General features: G+C 37.7%; 1 protein-coding gene across 1 annotated transcript in view; it reads left to right on the plus strand.

Annotated features, from left to right (window-relative positions):
• Nucleotides 1-19,209, plus strand: part of LOC137498887 (uncharacterized) — a 67,896-nt gene that overhangs the window by 10,758 nt on the left and 37,929 nt on the right. The window contains exons 3-4 of the mRNA XM_068226599.1: nt 157-193; nt 15,365-15,392. Coding sequence (XP_068082700.1) covers nt 157-193; nt 15,365-15,392 — 65 coding nt within the window. The remainder of the gene's footprint in view (nt 1-156; nt 194-15,364; nt 15,393-19,209) is intronic.

The raw sequence follows: 19,209 nt of genomic DNA on the forward strand, positions 1-19,209 counted from the left end.
TGCTTCCATAGTCTACCATGGGAGTGTCCTGCACAGGTCTGTGCACACTGTTGGCTCTTTCATTCCACAGATACACAGCGTCATTGCACCAGTAACAGGGCATTCTGCAGACTGTCATTATATTTGTGGTAATTATGTTCTCTTCATTTTCAACAGGGAAATGATGACATTGAACAGGATGACAAATTTGAAGGTGGGTATGTAGTTTAAGCATTTCATACAGTCAAGACATACAGAGTATTAAAAGTAGTCAAATATTCAATCATTATATCATAATCAAACAGTTGGTGAACTTGTAAAAGTGGCTCATCTTATATTTATACAGACTTTAGCTATTTAACTCTGTTGGTGTCAATGATTATGCAAGTTAGTCCTGTATTTAGAAAGCTATTTAACCTTTTTTATACTTGACTTAAAAAGCAAAGTCTTTGGTAAGTTCTGAACTCAAGTGGATGCTGATGTTTCTCAGAAATTAATGCAGGTGTTCTCTTTAACACATATGAACATGATCCCTGTACTGTAGTTCATTCCACGTTAGGAAAATAGTATTACCCTTATGGACCTACAGGGAGTGAACACACCCCCTGTGAGACTCCCCAAAGTTCCTCATGATTATGGGATATTATACTGTACTTTGTATTGTATTATGAAAGACAGATAAAAGGATGAGGCATTTTTGCCCGTGAATTATTAAAATAACTGCATGGCGTTTTTATTTTTCATAAATATATTCGTAGGGAGGAAGCATAATGGCAGGAACAGCCTTCCTTCATTTTCCTTCTTCTGTGTTGCTCTGGCACAATCACCGTGTAGTCTCTCACTCTGTGAACTGCCGGCAGTTCACTTCTGTAGTGAAGTCATCTATAGTATTTATTTGTTGCGTCTGTGTTTTTAGGCTTTAAATCAGAGGATACTTGTCTTGTGTTGAGCGAGAGTTGGTTGTGTATTGTATAGTATTTGTATGTGTACTATTATTTTCGTACTGTACAGAAGTTGTTATTGAAGATTTTGGTGTTGTGGTGTGCAGCAATACATCATGGCATAACCTGTACTGATGAAACAAATTGCTGTGTGTTTTATTTGTGCTTGGTTTTGTTATTTAAGCTCTTCTTTCTTAAATGAATTTTAATTTTACTCTTTTTTTCACGGCCGCATTTAATTTGTGCTATTGTTTTTATGAGTGGATACGACAGCACAGTAGTACGGCGCGTTGCCTGGGAAATGTATTAAATGCATCCCTCACTCCTCAAGCCAATAAAAATATTATTTTTCTATATTCTCCCCCAATTTGCCTTACACTTCAACGCTGAGGTATTTTATGTGCCGTAGTTTACCTCTGATTCTTTCCAAACCAAAAATACACCCTGTACACCCCCATCTTCTTTAGTTCATAAAAATATTTTGCATCTTAGTTTCTTCCACTTTTTATCTTGAACGTAAATTCACAAATTTATGTGGTGCCATTTACCCGTGATTCTGTTGAACAGAGACGCTTGATATGGCAACCCTGTTGTCATAAGAGCAATACTGTTTTCTTAACATGAAATGAATTATAGGACAGGAAACCTCTAGAGATTTTCTGAAAGTCTCCATATGCTTTGTAGCAGACTTCACAGAATGTTACACTGAATAGAATGAACATATCATAATTTAATTACAATATCTTTGCAATAATCATCAGATCCTCTGTAAAACATAGAACATAAGTAATATAATATTCATTCAGATCCAACTGAATTGAAGAGATGACAGCTTTTCAGTTTGCAGAGACAGATAAGTGGATGAGGACTAACATTCTCCAAATATTCTAAGTGACCTGCTTAATAATTGAAGACCATTAAGACATTAGTAAAATTTCAGCTGTGCTTGGACCAGTATGATATAATAACTAGACCTGGGATTTTTAGGTGCTAAGAAACACAAATTTCACTTTGCTGCAAACATCACAAAATATCATTTTACCATGCAGCATGAAGTGGGGAAACTTCTGTACGAGTAATCACTGTTTAATTAAAGACGACTTGGAAGCTGACACTTTCATACACAGACCAAACAGAAATGCTGAAATGTTTTCACATAATAAAATGAAGAATTTTATTTCCAGCAGGTCAATGGACACTGTCTCCGGCCTTGTAACACATAGACTATGGACATGTATACTGTGGGAGGTTCTTAAGAACTTTTAGGAAGTGTGGTTTATTATTTTAAGATTTTGTTAGTAAAGTATTTAAAGAATATACTGCTTAAAATACTGAAAGAGAGTCAGCAAATATTTTAATTCTTGAAATCAATTAAAAACATTTTGAACTGATTTAGGGATACAAAATAGGAATTATAGGAATATAGGCAAATATAAATTCTAATGTCAACTTAGGCAAATTTAGGCCTATAGGATCAGCACCACCTTACAAATACATGAATCGTGTACATACAACTTCATTTTAAGTTATCTAAAAAGGAACAAAATATGTTTTTGCCTAAAATCTAAGCTCTAATGGTAACCTGCTGCTATCTGCTTTGTACTGGCTTGAATTCTTTTAGTTTTCAGGATCAGGTCAGGTACATCCTGCTACCATATGTGACAGTAGACGGTACTACCTGCGACTGTCTAAGCCGAGGGTTGGGCGGATGTTACCAAACCTGACAAACTAAGGGAGAACCAGTGAGTATAGGCAGATGAGCTTAGGGGCTTATTGAAGCCATTGTGTAGGAAATGACACATAAATTCAACTGGAAGCTGCTGCCTTGCAAATGTTGTAGGGGACTGCTAAAGGCTTTGGGAGATAACCCTGACAGAAAATCTTCACTAATGTTAAGCCTAGCAAGTCAGTCGGAGATTACTGCAATCACTTTCAACACTCATACAAGCCTCGGATGTAAACAAAGAACTCGGAGTAGAAAACAGCACCTTCAGACCCATGCCAGGTATAATGGCTTAGAGCCTGATGATAGGCCAAGAATTGCGATAGTGCAACAACCCCGGAGAAGACAACACAGTCGAATAGGAGCAATCAATGTACTGAGTTTGACCGGGAAATGTGAAGAGATATTGGATATCATAGAGAGAAGGAAAATATCAATCCTAGGACCGAGTGAAACTAAATGGAAAGGTAAAGGGAAGAAAGAGTTGAGGATAAACTATTCCCTCTATTGGAATGGTAAGAACAGAGAGGTGTGAAATGGAGGAGGATTGATATTGTCTAAAGAATTAGATGGTATTACAAAGATCCAGTATATCAATGAGAGGATAAAAAGGCAACAGTTCACCGTTGGAAAGAGAAGCTGACACTAGTTCAAGTGTATGCCCCTAGATGGGCTGAAATCAAAATGAAAGGAACAAGTTTTTCGAAGACCTAGAAGAGATCATCAAAGATGAGAGGGCAATCATCACCAGGGACCTCAACGCACAGCTTGGGACAGACACGAATGGCTATGAGAAGGTGATGGGACCACATGGCTATGGGTGAAGGAATTCAGAAGGCGAATATCTCCGAGACTTCTGCATAAGAAACTTTTTGGTAGTAAAAAATAGTTGGTTCAACAAAAGAGTCAGTCACAAGGTTATCCGTTATAGCTGGGATGGAAAGAGCAAGATGGTCATTAACTATGTCATTACAGATATAGAAAGAAGTAGACTTGTGACTTATGTCAAGGCCATTCCAAGTGAGAACCTCAATAGCGACCACCGGTTATTAGTAGCAGATCTGAAAGCCATTAATGTACCAAAGATAACAACCAGGAAATTACCTAAGATTAAGGTGTGGGAACTACAACAGACTGGAAAAAGGACCGACTATCAGGACCGTATAAGAGGACAACTGCCTGCGGAAGAAGTGGAGAGCGATGAGGTGGAGTGGACAAGATTTTAAAACACCTTGATAAAAGAAGCAATAGAGGGGTGCGGGGAGATAAGTGCAAGATTAAGGGAAAAAGACACCCTGGTGGAATGAGAGAGTAAGATCCTCAATGAAGGAAAGGAACATGGGACAAAAAGAATGAGATAGAGAGAAATCCTAGCCAGAACAGGTAAGGGACAAACGGAAGATCAAAGACCTTAAGCATGTTTACCAGGACAATAAATTGAGGGTTAAAAGAGTAGTAGAAGAGGAGAAGGTAAAGTGTTGGGAGAAATTTACTCAAAAACTGAAAGAAGACGGCAGAGGTAATATGAAACTATTGTTCAGAATGATCAAAAACAAAAGGAATTCAGTTGAAACTATCACATCAATTGAGGATCCTAATGGAAATCTGGCTGGGAAAGAAAAGGACATCAGAGAGGTTCTGAGGAATCATTTTGATTACCTGCTAAACAGGACTGAAGCAGATCAGAGAACAAAAGAATCAGCTGTTGAAACCTGCACAGAGGTACCTCCCATTACATGGGCAGAAGCAGAAGCAGCCCTTAAGAAGATGCCACAAGGGAAATTTCCAGGAATCAATAAAGTCAGCACGGATATGATTAAAGCAGCAAGAGTCCAGGTTTTACAGTGGCTACACAGAGTGCTCAATGCAGTTTGGAAAGATGGCAAAATCCCTACTGATTGGAGCAACGGTGTCATTATACCCCTATTTAAGAAAGGAAATCGCCAAAAATGCTCCAAATACCTGGGAATATCACTCCTCTCTCATGGGCTTAAGATTCTTGAGAAAATCTTCGAGAGCAGATTAAGAGTCATCTTAGAGCCAGAGTCTGAAGAGGAACAGTATGGCTTCAGGCCTAACAGTCCACAACAGACCCAATCTTCAGTGTCCATATGTTAGTGGAAAAATATTGGGAAAAAGGCAAAGAAATATTTATGGTTTTCTTTGACATTTGGAAGGCATATGACAACAGCATTGCAAGAGAGAGAAGATATGGGAATGCCTAAGAAAAAAGGAATGTGCCCGAGGGTCTGGTGAGGAAAGTTCAAATGCTCTATGAGAACTGTACCAGCTGTGTGTGATTGGGTGACGGACATTCATCCTAGTTCAAGACCGAAAGTGGAGTCCAGCAAGGCAGTGCACTATCCTCATTGTTGTTTTCCATCCTCATGGATGACATAATGAAGAACGTCAAGGAAACCTCTTGTGAACTAAATGCAATGTCCTTTGCTGATGATATTATGATCTGGGGAGAAACTGAGGAACAAGTACAGTCAAGACTCAGTGAATGGAAGCTTATCTCAAGATAAGCGAACTCAAAACAGTAGTGATGGCAATAAACAGAGAGGGATGACCAGCGAACATCATGCTAGCAAGCCACCCACTAGAAAGTGTGAAAAGCGCTACATACCTCGGCAGTGAAATATCTTGAGATACACACAAATGAGGTGGCAAATAGAGTGCAGAAGGGGTCTCACTTTTACCAGCAACTACGAACACTCCTCTGGGATCCCGAAGTCCCAACAAAATCAAAGCTGGTGATGTTCAATCAGTACTTCATACAAATCTTGACCTATGGCATTGAAGCCTACACCCTCACTAAGAAATACTCATCAAGGTTGCAGGCATGCGGGATGAAGTTCCTTAGATCCACAATTCAAAAAACCAAACGGGACAAGTTGAGGAATGATGCGGTTAGGAAGGAAGCTGGGATTGTTGCATCATTGTTTGATCGGATCAGCATGTCGAGACTGAGGTGGTTTGGGCATGTAATGAGGATGGAACTAACAAGGACAGCATATGTCAACTTGGAGCAACATGTGGCAGGAAAACGGATGATGGGAAGACCAAGAACACACTGGATGGACATCGTATAGATGGACACTGCAGATTGGGGAAGGACACTGGAGGACGTCATTAACAACAGAACATATCTCAATAAGACAGAATGGAAGAGGCTCGCCAGCAGTTCCCGGGATACTGGAACTGTAAAATGATGATGATGATGATGATGATCTTCATCACCATAACTGATATTTCTGCTAGTAAAGGCTGAATGTGGTAACTGGTGTCGACTGATTCCCACACAGGAGGTTATAAACTCGGTGCTACACACTCATTTTTTATTTCATCTGAGGTTTGAATGTCTTCTGTTATCATCCTTTCAGTTGTACCTGAAGTGACGCTATTGATGGGCAATACAACTCTTTCATAGTGACTAATATTAAAGTACAATTAATTAAACATGTTATTCCAGTTGCTCACTTCACTCAGCACCTCATCTGACAAGCAATAGTTTTAAACTGCTGGGTGATATTGAGTCATTCAACTGTCGTCCGACTCGTTGGCGGAATGATCAGCGTACTGGCCTTTGGTTCAGGGGGTCCCGGGTTCCATTCCCGGCCGGGTCAGGGATTTTAACCTTCATTGTTTAATTTCAATGGCTCGGGGGCTGGGTTTTTGTGCTGTCCCCAATATCCCTGCAACTCACACACCGCACATAACACTATCCTCCGCCACAATAACTTTCAGTTACCTACACACGGCAGATGCCGCCCACCCTCATTGGAGGGTCTGCCTTACAAGAGCTGCACCTGGATAGAAATAGCCGCACAAAATTATTATTATTATTCAACTGTCAACTGGTTATCATATACTGTATATTCTTATGCAACTGGTATCACAGGTATTTTTAAACATAACATGGGCTTTTGTCACAGTTCATTCATTCCAAGCTAGCCCACCTGGTGACCATGATCATTAAGGAATTGAAGTCTAAACGGTCTGACACCGAAGTTATCCAGTTCGAGCCCCGTTGGTCAAAAAATTTTCACCATCAGAATGTTGGCTGGTAGGGTAGGGGTGCAGGTGGTATACAATTTCTAATCACTAGATTGCTTGCCAAAAGCCTGGATTAAATTCCAAACCTCTCCGCAGTGCTGATAAGGAGCAAGGGCATATGACGCTGTTGAAGGTGATTCGTTCATCGGATGCGGACGTTAAGCCTTGCGCAGACCTCTTGGTGCTATTTGACAGGAGTAGACTACGTGCCTGCACCGGGTTTCACCCTCTCCTTTCCTAGTATCATATATCACGTCAATTAATTTCATCCCATGAACTCCTCTGATGAGGTTGATGTCAGGAAGGGCATCCGGTCATAAAAACCCACCACGACAGATTCATCTCACCTCAACTCATACCCGACCCCGTAGAGAAATGGGACAAGGGTTGGACAAAGAAATATTGGTTCATTCTAAGCCATGTGTTGTGTATGTATTAATGTCATACTTTCATACTTGTGTAATATCTCATTTGGACCTTAATATTGTCATCACCTCCCACTTGGTGCCCTGTGCCAGCATGCAGTGAGCCACCTGGTGACAAACGAGTGTACCACTACAATTGAAGCGATGCTCTGAAGAGGGATCTAACCAACATTTTTTCTGAAATTGAGGTTTCATCGGAATAAGGATCTATACGGACGTTCCTTTATAGTGGCGTAGTCATGTGGAAGAATTTGGAACTTGTTGCTGTGCTAGAGGGTGGAGAAATTCTGTCCCGCGCAGAAAAGGGTTCTAACTCCAGTCCATGATGGCGTTTTTTGCAATTAACTCATAACAGAGATTTTGGTGGTTAGACTCCTATTCGGTGCATCACTTCAATTCTCCAACGGTAAAATATCCTTAAATTCAAACCCTCATTATTCCAGAAGACTTCCCAGTAGACAATCAAGACTTCCTTCTGAAGACGCAGAGCAATCGTAAAGAGTTTTACCTTGTTTTCTTGACATATCATGTCTACAAGTATGGACCGTGAAAGCATCAATGTTAACTTAGGGTTATTAACTTTAACGGTCACAAAGAACCAAAGGTTCTACTGTTTGATTCTTATGATCTGCCCAGTACTTCTTCATTCGTTCTGATGATAATTTTCTCAATTTGTCTGAAATTGCAATATGTGTCAATTCTCCTGAAAATTTTTGAGTTTTAAGAAGGTTGTTAATATTATTTATGTTCTCTGTATCTATTATCTTGAGTCCAATAGCTTTGAGATCTTGTGGAATATCATGGATCCATCTTTTTTCCAAGATTTCTCATCACTAGTTAAAATCCAGTTTCCTGGCAGTCACAAGATGTGAAAATAATACGAGATTCTTTTCTTCTTCATTGTGCTGGTGATCACTCTCTTGATAGACAGTTTTTTAAGGAAGGATTCACCTTTGACCTGGTATTTTTATTTAATATTCATATAATTATTTTATTATTAAATTACACAATTTCTAGATATCTGTTGTTTTTTGAACTTCATTCCTTGAAGATATGTTCTCAAATACATCACAGCAAAATGCACCAAAAAATTTTTTGTAATGCCACAGAAAGTGCAAAATTCTTAAAATGAAGATCATTTGGAAGAACTCAACCTTCTAATCTTTCTCAAAACACCAGAAAAGAAGTTTCTGTAATAATTTCTCGGCCTTGTCAGAATTTTAAGAGGAATGTAAAATATGTGAAAGAACCATAATTAATGAACATAGGATTTGTGGCTCATTGTATTAAAATAAATATATCCGCCATTGTCCGGTCCCAAGTCCGGAATGAGAAAGGAGGAGGGTTTGCTGGTCTGGCACCCAGCTGTAAAATTGCCAACGCCGAGTGTTGGGCGGCGGGAAATAACCTGACTCCCTAAGGGGGCCAACGGCTTCGGGCGAATGAGCCCCTTTGGGTGGGGTGATGGTCCCCACAGTGGAGGAAATGCCACTGGAATCCATTATGCAGCGTCTGTTCTCCAGGTTAGGGGCGGCTGCACAAGGCGTCTGTACTCCAGAGGAGCGGCCTCATTATAACCTCACTGGATCACATCCAGAGTTGTAATTCGGGACCTAGTCCCACACAGGTGACACCTTGACAGTCAACCATGGAAGGTCTTTTAAGGAATACTCCACCGGCTGAACCAAGAGTTCAGAGAAGGCAGCATTCGGATACGGTGGGCTGCCACCTGAAAGATACCGTGAAGTCGGAGGCACGGAAATACCCCAGTACTACATACACGAATGAGACAAAATCAAGAATCAAACCAAAGCAGATAACATACTTCTCTACACACAACATAAACTCACTCATGCAAACCGGTAAACTAAAAGTGATCACCGACATAATGGACCAACACAAAATTCTTATCATGGGATTACAGGAAATTAGAAACACTGACCAGGATGCCTTGGAATCTCAAGGGTACAGACTTTATAAAGGTATACCCGGGAAGAGAGTGATGAAGAATGTCCCACAATTTGGAACAGGATTTTTGGTCAGCCTTAAAATAATAAACTCAGTTCAAGAATTCAGATCACAGTCTCCACGACTCTCAACGCTCACCTTAAAGGCATCTAATAAAATCTATACTATAATAAATGCCCATGCTCCCACTAATGATAAAAACAACTCCTCAAAAGACCAGGAGGAAACAGGAGAATTTTGGGACCTATTGGACCAGACCATAGATAACATCCCCAAACACCATATAAAATTATTAATAGGTGACTTCAACGCTCAACTAGGCAGAGAAAGAAAATACCGTGACATCATCGGAAAATGGCCAGCACACAAGAAAACAAATAAAAATGGAGAGAGACTAGTTGACCTGTGTAGAAACCATAATTTAATCTCAAAATCTACATGTTTTAAGAGGAAACCTCAAAAACTCAAAACATGGAAACACCCTGACTACACTAAAGGAGAATGGCAACTGGACCACGTCTGCATGGACAAATACCACCACAAAGAGATCTATAACGTCAAAGTCCTCCGAGGAATAGACACAGGTTCAGATCACTACGTAGTTAAAATTAAAATTAAACTCACTCCCCAGAGGAGACAACAAAAGCAAGCCCTTAAAACTAAAAGAAAAATAGATCCTACCCAGCTAATCAACAACAAAAATTACCAGAAAGCAACTGAAAAAATAAAAATCACAGACAAACTTGAAGACTTAGTACACAACCTTAAACAAATTGCAGAAGACCTAGCTCCAATTAAACCACGTAAAAAACACCAATGGTGGAACAGTGAATGTGATGAAACAGTGGAGAAAAGACATCAGGCATGGCTATTACATCAGTCCCAAAAGACAGAAATATCCTATCAAAAGCTAGTAAAACAGAGAAAAGAAACTACCCAAGTCTTAAGAAGAATAAAAAGACAACATCATAAGGACACCCTGCAGTTAATTGAAGAACAGTTCAGTAAAACTAAATCAAGGGACTACTACAAAACCTTCAGAAAGCAGCTCCAAAAATATGAACCCCCGACCCTACTGATGAAGGATGAAGATGGTAAGCTGGCCCATAACAATAAAGACAATGCAGAAATTCTGGCTAAACATTTCAACAAGCTTTTAAATTGTGAGGAACCTACAGAACTCCTTCATTTGGACACCAACACCCCGATAAAAACATCACCAGAAAACATCAATCCCCCCACAATAAAGGAAGTCTACCAAGCTCTGAATAAATTAAAAAACTACAAAGCGCCAGGAGAAGATCAGACCTTTGCGGAAATCTGGAAATATGCAGGAACTTCAGCAAAAGTTGCCCTCCATCAACAACTTGTCTCTATCTGGATTAAAGAAGAACTACCAGAACACTGGACAACAGCCCTCATTCATCCTCTGCACAAAAAAGGGGACAAAACCGACCCTAATAACTACAGGGGAATCTCTCTCCTAGACATAACATACAAAATATTTTCAATAATCATCCTTAATAGGATAAGTTTACAACTTGAGAAAGAACTAGGAGAATATCAAGGAGGTTTCAGACCCTGGAGGAGCTGTCCTGATCAGATCATGAGTCTTAAGTTGATAATGGACTATAACAGGAGAAGAAACAGAGATATGGTGATAACATTTGTAGATTTCAAGAAAGCTTATGATTGCATCCATAGAGAATCTCTGTTTAAAATTTTAAGACACCTTGGACTACACCCCAAATTAATAAACATGATAAAATTGACTCTCACCAATACCAAGTCAAAAGTGAAGTTTAGGGGTGAAACATCAGAGACATTTGAAATTAAAACTGGACTGCGGCAGGGAGATGGGCTCTCACCACTATTATTTAACTGTGCTCTAGAAATGGTAATGAGGGAATGGTTTAGAAAATGTCCCCCCAAAATAAAGATTGGCCGAAAAATCAAAACAAATTGCCTGGGTTTTGCTGACGATTTAGCATTACTAGCAGTGGACATAAAAGAAGCAAAAACCCAGATATCAGAACTTCAAAACATTGCAAATAAAATTGGCCTCAAAATATCATTTGAAAAAACAGAAATTATGCCCCAAAAACCAACACAGCTAAAAGAAGTCACCATAAATGGTAATAAAATCAAAATAGTAACTCAGTTTAAATATCTTGGAGAAGTAATAACACATAACTTAAATGAAAAAATCTCAATCCAAGTAAGAACAAATAGATTAGCTAAAGCACAAAAATTAACATGGGATATCTACAAAAAGAAATGTCTATCAATAAATTCAAAAATAAAACACTACAACACAGTTATAAAACCGGAAGCTACATATGCAGCAGAAACACTCTTTTACCTGAATAAACAATCAAAGACTGACAGACTTCAGAAAATTGAAAGGAGGATTGGAAGAACCTGTATCAACAAAAAATATCAGAAAGATGGACAGTGGCGGTTAATACCTAACAAAGTCGTGTACAAAGAGCTAGAACCCATTACAGATACTATGCGTAAGAGGAGACTGGGATTCTTTGGACATATCATGAGGATGCAGGACTCAAGACTTCTGAAACAACTAGTACAACACAATCTCGTCTCAAAAAATACCACAACAGGATGTAAATGGATCAGAGAAGTAAGAGAGGATCTGAAGGAAATAGGCCTTACAACAGAAGACACCAAAAATAAGATAAAATTGAATACAAAACTCAAGAATACAAACCTCCGCTTTACCCTTACACAAAACAAACCAACAACACGCACATTTTCAACTGAGGAAAGGGCACGAAGATCGGAGCGTCTGAAGAAGTACTGGGAGGACCGCAAAGCCCGAACAATCCCTTCAAAGAGACCTGAACGACGGACTGACTAAAGTGATCCTATGTGGTCATAAAAGAAGAAGAAGAAGAAGAAAATAAATATAATTAATTGAATTAAAGCCACTTATTTATTACTAAAACAAAACCTATTTATTATTTTTAAAAGCTGAGCTTTCTGCCAAATAAGTAAGTGGTTTTAATCCACTTGATTATTTATTTACTCATAACATAAATTTACATTTTGATGTCCAAAATCTATGTTGGGTAGAGTGCACAATTTTCCTGATCACTAGGTTTACTACTAATTTTGACTTGTAAATAACTATAAATTCAGTAGGTCCTAGGAAGGAGAGGTGATGGCTCTAGGAGAGTTTGGCAACCATATTACAAGTTGAGGGTTAACCATGAGCGCCCATATGACTGTTTGTAGGGGGGCCTACAGCTGGGGGTATGTAGTATTTTTAATATTTTGGAAGATAAATGGCGACTTGTAATCTGTGGTAGAATAACCCACGGTATACCCTGCCTGTTGGTGGGAGACGGCACTACCACTTCTATGTAATACTAAGTTTTAAATCATTTTCTTGAAAGGCAAACACCTGACTATATTTTTTTTTTTTTTTTTTTTTTTTTTTTTTGCCCCACCTTGCCCCTGTGTATGGGCACCCTTGGGGTTAACACATACTTTTTGTACACCCTGTCTTGTCTCAATTCTTCTGAGTATCTGTCACATATTTGATCGTAATGTACAACATTCTGATATTACACATTCACAATATTGGTGGATTTCTGTTTGCAAGGCTTTCCCATAATTTACTCACCTGTTTACAAATATAGGCTATTTGATATCCAAGGCACAAAAGATGACTTTTTCCTTTCTCTCAGTTTTTTCAATAATCATCTTAACAGTAAATATTGTACGAGGTCGGTACAGTTGCTTCTACTGTCTTTCTTGAAGCTGTGGTTAGGTTATAGCTCACAATCGGTGTCCTATTATTCTTTCCACCATCTATGATCTTACCTATAATGTGCTTGGCTCTGATTCATGAATTGAATTAACACTTTATACAGCTTCTCAGACCTTTCTCCCATCTTATCCCTAGTCAGATTGTTTTTCATTTTATCTTCATTAGTTTATTGCTATTTCTGTCCAACTCGGTGGCTGAATAGCCAGCATACTGCCCTTAGGTTCAGGGGGTCACGGGTTCGATTCCTGGCTGGGTCAGGGATTTTAATCGCTTCTGATTCATTCTTCTGGCTTAGGGACTGGGTGTTTGTGTATGTTCCAACAGTCTCTTCTTCATATTCATACAACACACCTCACTGCCAACCACCACAGAAACACGCAGTAGTGATTACATCCCTCCATATAAGCATTGGCATCAGGAAGGGCATCCGACCGTAAAACAGGGCCAGATCCACATGTGTGACACAATTCACACCTGCGACCCCAAGTGTGGGAAAAGTGGTAGAGAAAGGAGAATGAAGTGGAATTTAATGCTATTTCTCTTAATTTTCATTTCTTGACTTAGTAATCTTTGGTCATTCCTATAGTTCTTGACCAGCTTCTCTGTGAATTCTTTTCCTCTAAGTTCAATGCTCCTAAAAGCTGACTGTGTTCTTTTATCTTTACTTCACTTCCTCCCACAGCCTTCAGAATTCTGTTTTATCATTCCTTTCTTATTCCATTCAAATGCTTTACTAATACATTACTTGGATAACTCGGTTCCAAATAAAAGAGTCTTCTACTTTCCTCTTGCTTTACCTATTAAATATTCAGTGTTAAACCATGATGACGTTTCCTGCTGCTGCTGCTGCTTCTAATATTTTTGCTGTTTATGATACTCATACTTTATTTGCAGGTTTTCTAGTTCTCATAAACTGATCTTTGCTTCATGCCTCACAGTATCTTATTTACTTTCATGTTTCTGAGAGTGGCCACTGCTAACCTGAAGTTTATTTTCCTGACAAGCATTCCAGCCCCTGTCTTTTTGGTCCTGTTCCAAATCTCCTCTGTAATTTTGTCTCAGCTTCTTCCTGCGTCATTTGTTCTTGAATAGGAGGTTGTTTCTCACACATAACCATGGCAATGTAGAGAGTCGATTCTGAGATTCCATTCTAGATTACAACTACCTACACTGATAAAGACAGACTGTTGACATTACCTGTGTGGCTCATAATTATGTCTGAAGGAATACAACAGATAGTCTGGAAAGAGGATGCCCATGAAATAATGTGTGATTGTCCAGATTGCTACTGAGAAAAATAAAAAAAATTGAAAATCAACATTAATTGCAATAATGGTCTAAGATCACTGGTTTCTCAATTCTTCTTGATGAAACACCAACACAGTTATTCTACATTATGCATCACCCAAGAAGCATAGAAAATACATTTCAGAACTGGATTTTACAAACAATGGAAAAGTATTTCAGATGCAAAACAATCTGATCTGCTCAGTATGGTACAAGGGTATTCTTATTACTTAAATTAAGGAACTTTATAGAAACCAAAGGAACTAATTCGTATTACAGTGAAAAACATTTCCGGGTTGCACCATCACCATACTGTGACTGTCCAGTGTTGTCAAATGTGAATGAAGAGTATCAAAAAAAACTTCCACTGTATCCAACATAAAAAAAAGATAACATTGTCTGCTCCAGTGATTTGTAATAACAGTCCCTTTACAAGCCTCATTTACAGTAGGAAAATTGAACCTCAGAATTCCTTCTGCTCATTTGACATAAAGGTACCATATAAGGCAGCTAATTCAGCTGAATCAGTTTACGTCTTCTTCCCCTACATTCTTTGCCCTACTACCAGAATGCAGATCCTCTCTCTTTCTCTTACCCAAAGTGATGTAAAATACTTTATCTCTCAACAGAAACCTACATACGTTATAACATTCTTCCTTCTGTCAGGACATTTCTTGCACAACTTCACTTTTTCCTTCTAGTTATTTCCTGATCCTCTTTTCTCTGTCTCTTCTCTTGTATTTTAAGTGAATTTTCCTTTTTTATGTTGTTATTTATGTAAATAATGTCAAATACAGTGTTTTCCTATATGTGTGTACTTTGTAAATAAGCCTACTAGTATATTTTTCAATTTTAGATTAGTATATACTGTAGATATTATGGATCTTTGTAATTCAGCACCATGCTGTTGCTAATCCTAAATAAATAAATCAAAATTTTACAGAACTGGATTTTCCAATATGAAAGAGCACATAAAACTGGACAAAGCCACATCAAACTCAATTTTGTCCATGTGTGGACAATACTCATTACAACACCATAAAATATTTGGTCTATATCATTCATAACTTGGGAAGGTACAAGGAAATTTAATGTACCTTTCTTATGACTATATTTATAAGGTGAAATAATCAGCAGTTGGTGGAGCTGTAAATTCATCTCTTTAATTACTGTTTGTTTTCTGTTTCAGTTTTGTCCACTAAGAGTGATGACATATTGTAAGTATCTATACAATATTAACAGCCTGGTAGTGTGAAGAATGATTTTCTGCTTCCTATCTTTTGTGTGCCTAACTGTCCATGCCACTGTCATATCTACAAGAATTAGAAACTGCAGTTCCTTGAATGTAGGATGTAAATGATATAGTCTTTAAAAAGCAACTGTGGGGGTCTTAAACAATGTAGTGAGATGGACAGTAGACAACGGTAGGAAAAGTCCCCTCAGTTTTATTGTGTTGATGGGGTGGTAGTACCTCATGGGGAACAACCTAAGTACCTAGATGTTAACCCAAGGAATGATCTTCATTGGAGTAATCATATTAACGAGGTCATAAAGAAAGGTTACAAGTCTCTTCACTGAGAGTATTTAGGGGTTGTAGTAAGGATGTAAAGGAGAGGGCGTATAAGTCTCTGGTAAGACCACAGTTAGAACAAGGCTCCAGTGTATGACGCTCCCGAGTACTACTTGATACGAGAACTGGAAGCAATTCAGAGGAAAGCAGCATGATTTGTTCTAGGTGATTTCCAACAAACGAGTAGAGTCACTAAAATGATGCAAACTTAAGGCCGTTAAGACTTGGGAGTAGGGGGACGAGATACTCGACTATGTTATATGTTCGTCATAAAAGGAAAGAAAAATTGCACCTAATCAATACATTTATTTTCTTGTAAAATATTACAATCTAGGACCAGTTTCGACCCTTCATAGGTCATCCTCAGCTATATCAGAATCACATTTGCATTTCTATCTTATACCTCCTAAATAATAATACCTTATTAACGGACATACCATTTTACATAACAGTAGAGAAGTATAGACAAGTCATAGTGAAAAGAAAGTTCAATGGAGTATAAGTAGAAAAATATGTACAGATATATACACAGGTTATATTACAAGTAAGCACAGGAAAGTAATAGTCAATTCTGGAGATTATGTAGGTGAGTTCTAAATTTTGACAATGAGCAGTTAAATATATCAATATCCATTTTGTTTAGAGATCTTGACATTCGTTCAATTGGCCCATTGAATGCATAGTTAGTTCTATGCTAATTTGTAGACAATGTATTCTTGAACCTTGTGCGTCTGTCTGGTACATGTATGTTAATTTTTGCAAGGAGTTGTGGACAATTCACCAAGGAATGAAGCAATTTAAAAATGTAGAGTGTATCCAATAATTCACAGCATTGTGACAGGCTATGCAGATTTAAGGACTGTTGTAGGGATGTATAATCAACATTATCAAATGAGAATCCTGCTCTAAAATAATACAGACGAGGAAATGTATGTTGTACTGAATCTAATCTATGGATAGAGGTCTGATGAGAAGGGTTCCAAACAGGTGTACAGTATTCTAGTATAGGGCGTACCATAGAAACATACAGCAATCAATAGGTAGCTAAGTTTGAAAATTCCCTAGAATATCTAGTAATGCAACCCAATCTTTGAAATGCTTTCTTACAAATATTTTCAGTATGTTCATTAAATGATAGGTTATAACTGAATAAAACACCAAGGTCATTAACTTGTGAAACAGGAGTTAGAATGTTGTTATTACTAAATTTGCACGGAAATGATATTTTCTTCTTGTTTTTAAAAAACGATATTATTTTACATTTCTCATGATTAAGTTTCAACCCATTTTGAATACAGTACTTTTCCAGATGGTGTAAATCTTCTTGAAGTTTTAAACAATCAAGTGGACAATTAATTTGCATAAAAATTTTTGCATCGTCGGCAAACAAAAGCAATCTAGAATTCTTAAGTAGATTTTTAATGTCATTTATGTAGAGTTACTTCACTGGTAACAATAATAGGCGCAGAGAAATGATTCCTTATTTTAACAATCTGCAGGCGATTTTTAAGATATGATTCAAACCATGAGAGGAGAGGCCCATTAATTCCGTATCCCGTTAGTTTTTGCTGCAAGATATCGTGATCGACAGTGTCAAAATCTTTTGAGAAGTCTGTATAAATGCAGTCCACTTTAGGGAGTGGTTCTCTATTTCATCCAAGAGGAACTGATAGAATAAAAGAAGATTGCTACAGGTTGACCGTCCTGAAAAGAATCCATGCTGCTCATCAATGATGATGTTTCTAAAGAGAGGTGTGATTTTGTCAAGAATTATTGAGTCAAATATTTTGGAAATTTGAGAAGAAATTATAACTGGTCTATATTGTTTTATGTCAGTTTTATCACCATTTTTGAAAACTGGACTAACAAATCCTTTCTTCCATTCCACTGGAAAAACACCTTGGTTTAATGATAAGTTGAACAGATAAAAGAGTGCTTCACATAAAATAAATGAGCAGTACTTGAGCAGTTAAGTTGAAACACCATCAGGTCCTACAGTTTTCTTTAATTCCAGAGATATCAGTTTGTTGTAAATTTCTGTCTTACTAATGTTTGTAACTGATAGATTGACAGAGAAAGGATAATCATATGACATACTACTACTATTCTGATAAGAAGAATAAACAGATGAAAAGTGGTTAGCAAAAAGATTGACAATATTTTCTCCAGAATCTGCTGTAACTTCATTAAGATGCATTGTTGAAGGAATATTAATACATGACCTTTTAGAACTTAGAAATTGCCAGAATTTCAGTTGGAAACATACATTGTATAGCAAGATTTAGATTCACACTTGCATTCATTTCTTAATTTCGAGAAATGCTGATAATCACTATTGATACCTGATATTTTGTATCGCTTATGTGCTTTCTTCTTTTCAATAATCAGTGACTTCAATTTATGATTAAACCACTTTGGGAATTTGGGAGTCTTAAAATTCCGTATAGGGATGTAAAGTTCCATGCCATAATGTAGCACTGAATAGAAGGTTTCTACTGCTTTATCAATTGATACATTTTGAAACATCACCTTCCAGCTGAACTGTGACAGATAATAATTTAGTGCATTATAGTCACCATTTAAAAAGTCAAAATAAAAACTATCAGCAGGCAAGGAATTGTATAGCTCATTTAAAGGTAAAGAAATCTCTAAAGCTGGGTGGTGTCTATCAAGGGGGACAATGCTTTCATTACTAGATTTTACTTCAATGGAGCTGGAGTTACTGAAAACCAAATCAAGAAAGTGATTCAGAAAATTTGGGATAGCATTAAACTGATTTAAACAGAGATAAGAAAAAGTGTCTATAACTAAACTGGACTGCATAGTGTGGTTACCTACTGACATAAGGCCAGGAGATGTTTCTTCATTTACTATCCAATTAAGATGTGGTAGATTGTAGTCACCAACAATGAGCAATAAATGGTTGTCGAGATTTGACATATTTTTTTCAACAGCACTGCAATATTCGAAATATTTTTGGACAGGAGACTTTGGTGGAATGTATACAGCACCAATGATTAATTTTGTGGTGTTAAAAGTCAGGGACACAAACAACTGTTCAACTGTGTTACTGCACGGTATCAGAGTAGGTTTAAACCTCTTGCTAATGCAGATCATTACCCCCCAATGAGGCATTAATAAAGTATCGATTAGGTGGTTATTTATACTTACTTCTTGATTAAACATCGATACGGTCATGAAATGGACAACTTGTAATACGAATGCTAACCAAGCAGGAAACATTACGAACATCTATCTTAATCTGAAGATGAAACTTGCAAAAGTAAGCACAGATATATATTTCCTTAAAGGTTTTAATTTTATTCAATTTTGCCTGAGGCATTAATAAAGTATCGATTAGGTGGTTATTTATACTTACTTCTTGATTAAACATCGATACGGTCATGAAATGGACAACTTGTAATACGAATGCTAACCAAGCAGGAAACATTACGAACATCTAT

Source organism: Anabrus simplex, chromosome 1 (genome assembly GCF_040414725.1).
Source record: "Anabrus simplex isolate iqAnaSimp1 chromosome 1, ASM4041472v1, whole genome shotgun sequence".
Classification (NCBI taxonomy): domain Eukaryota; kingdom Metazoa; phylum Arthropoda; class Insecta; order Orthoptera; family Tettigoniidae; genus Anabrus; species Anabrus simplex.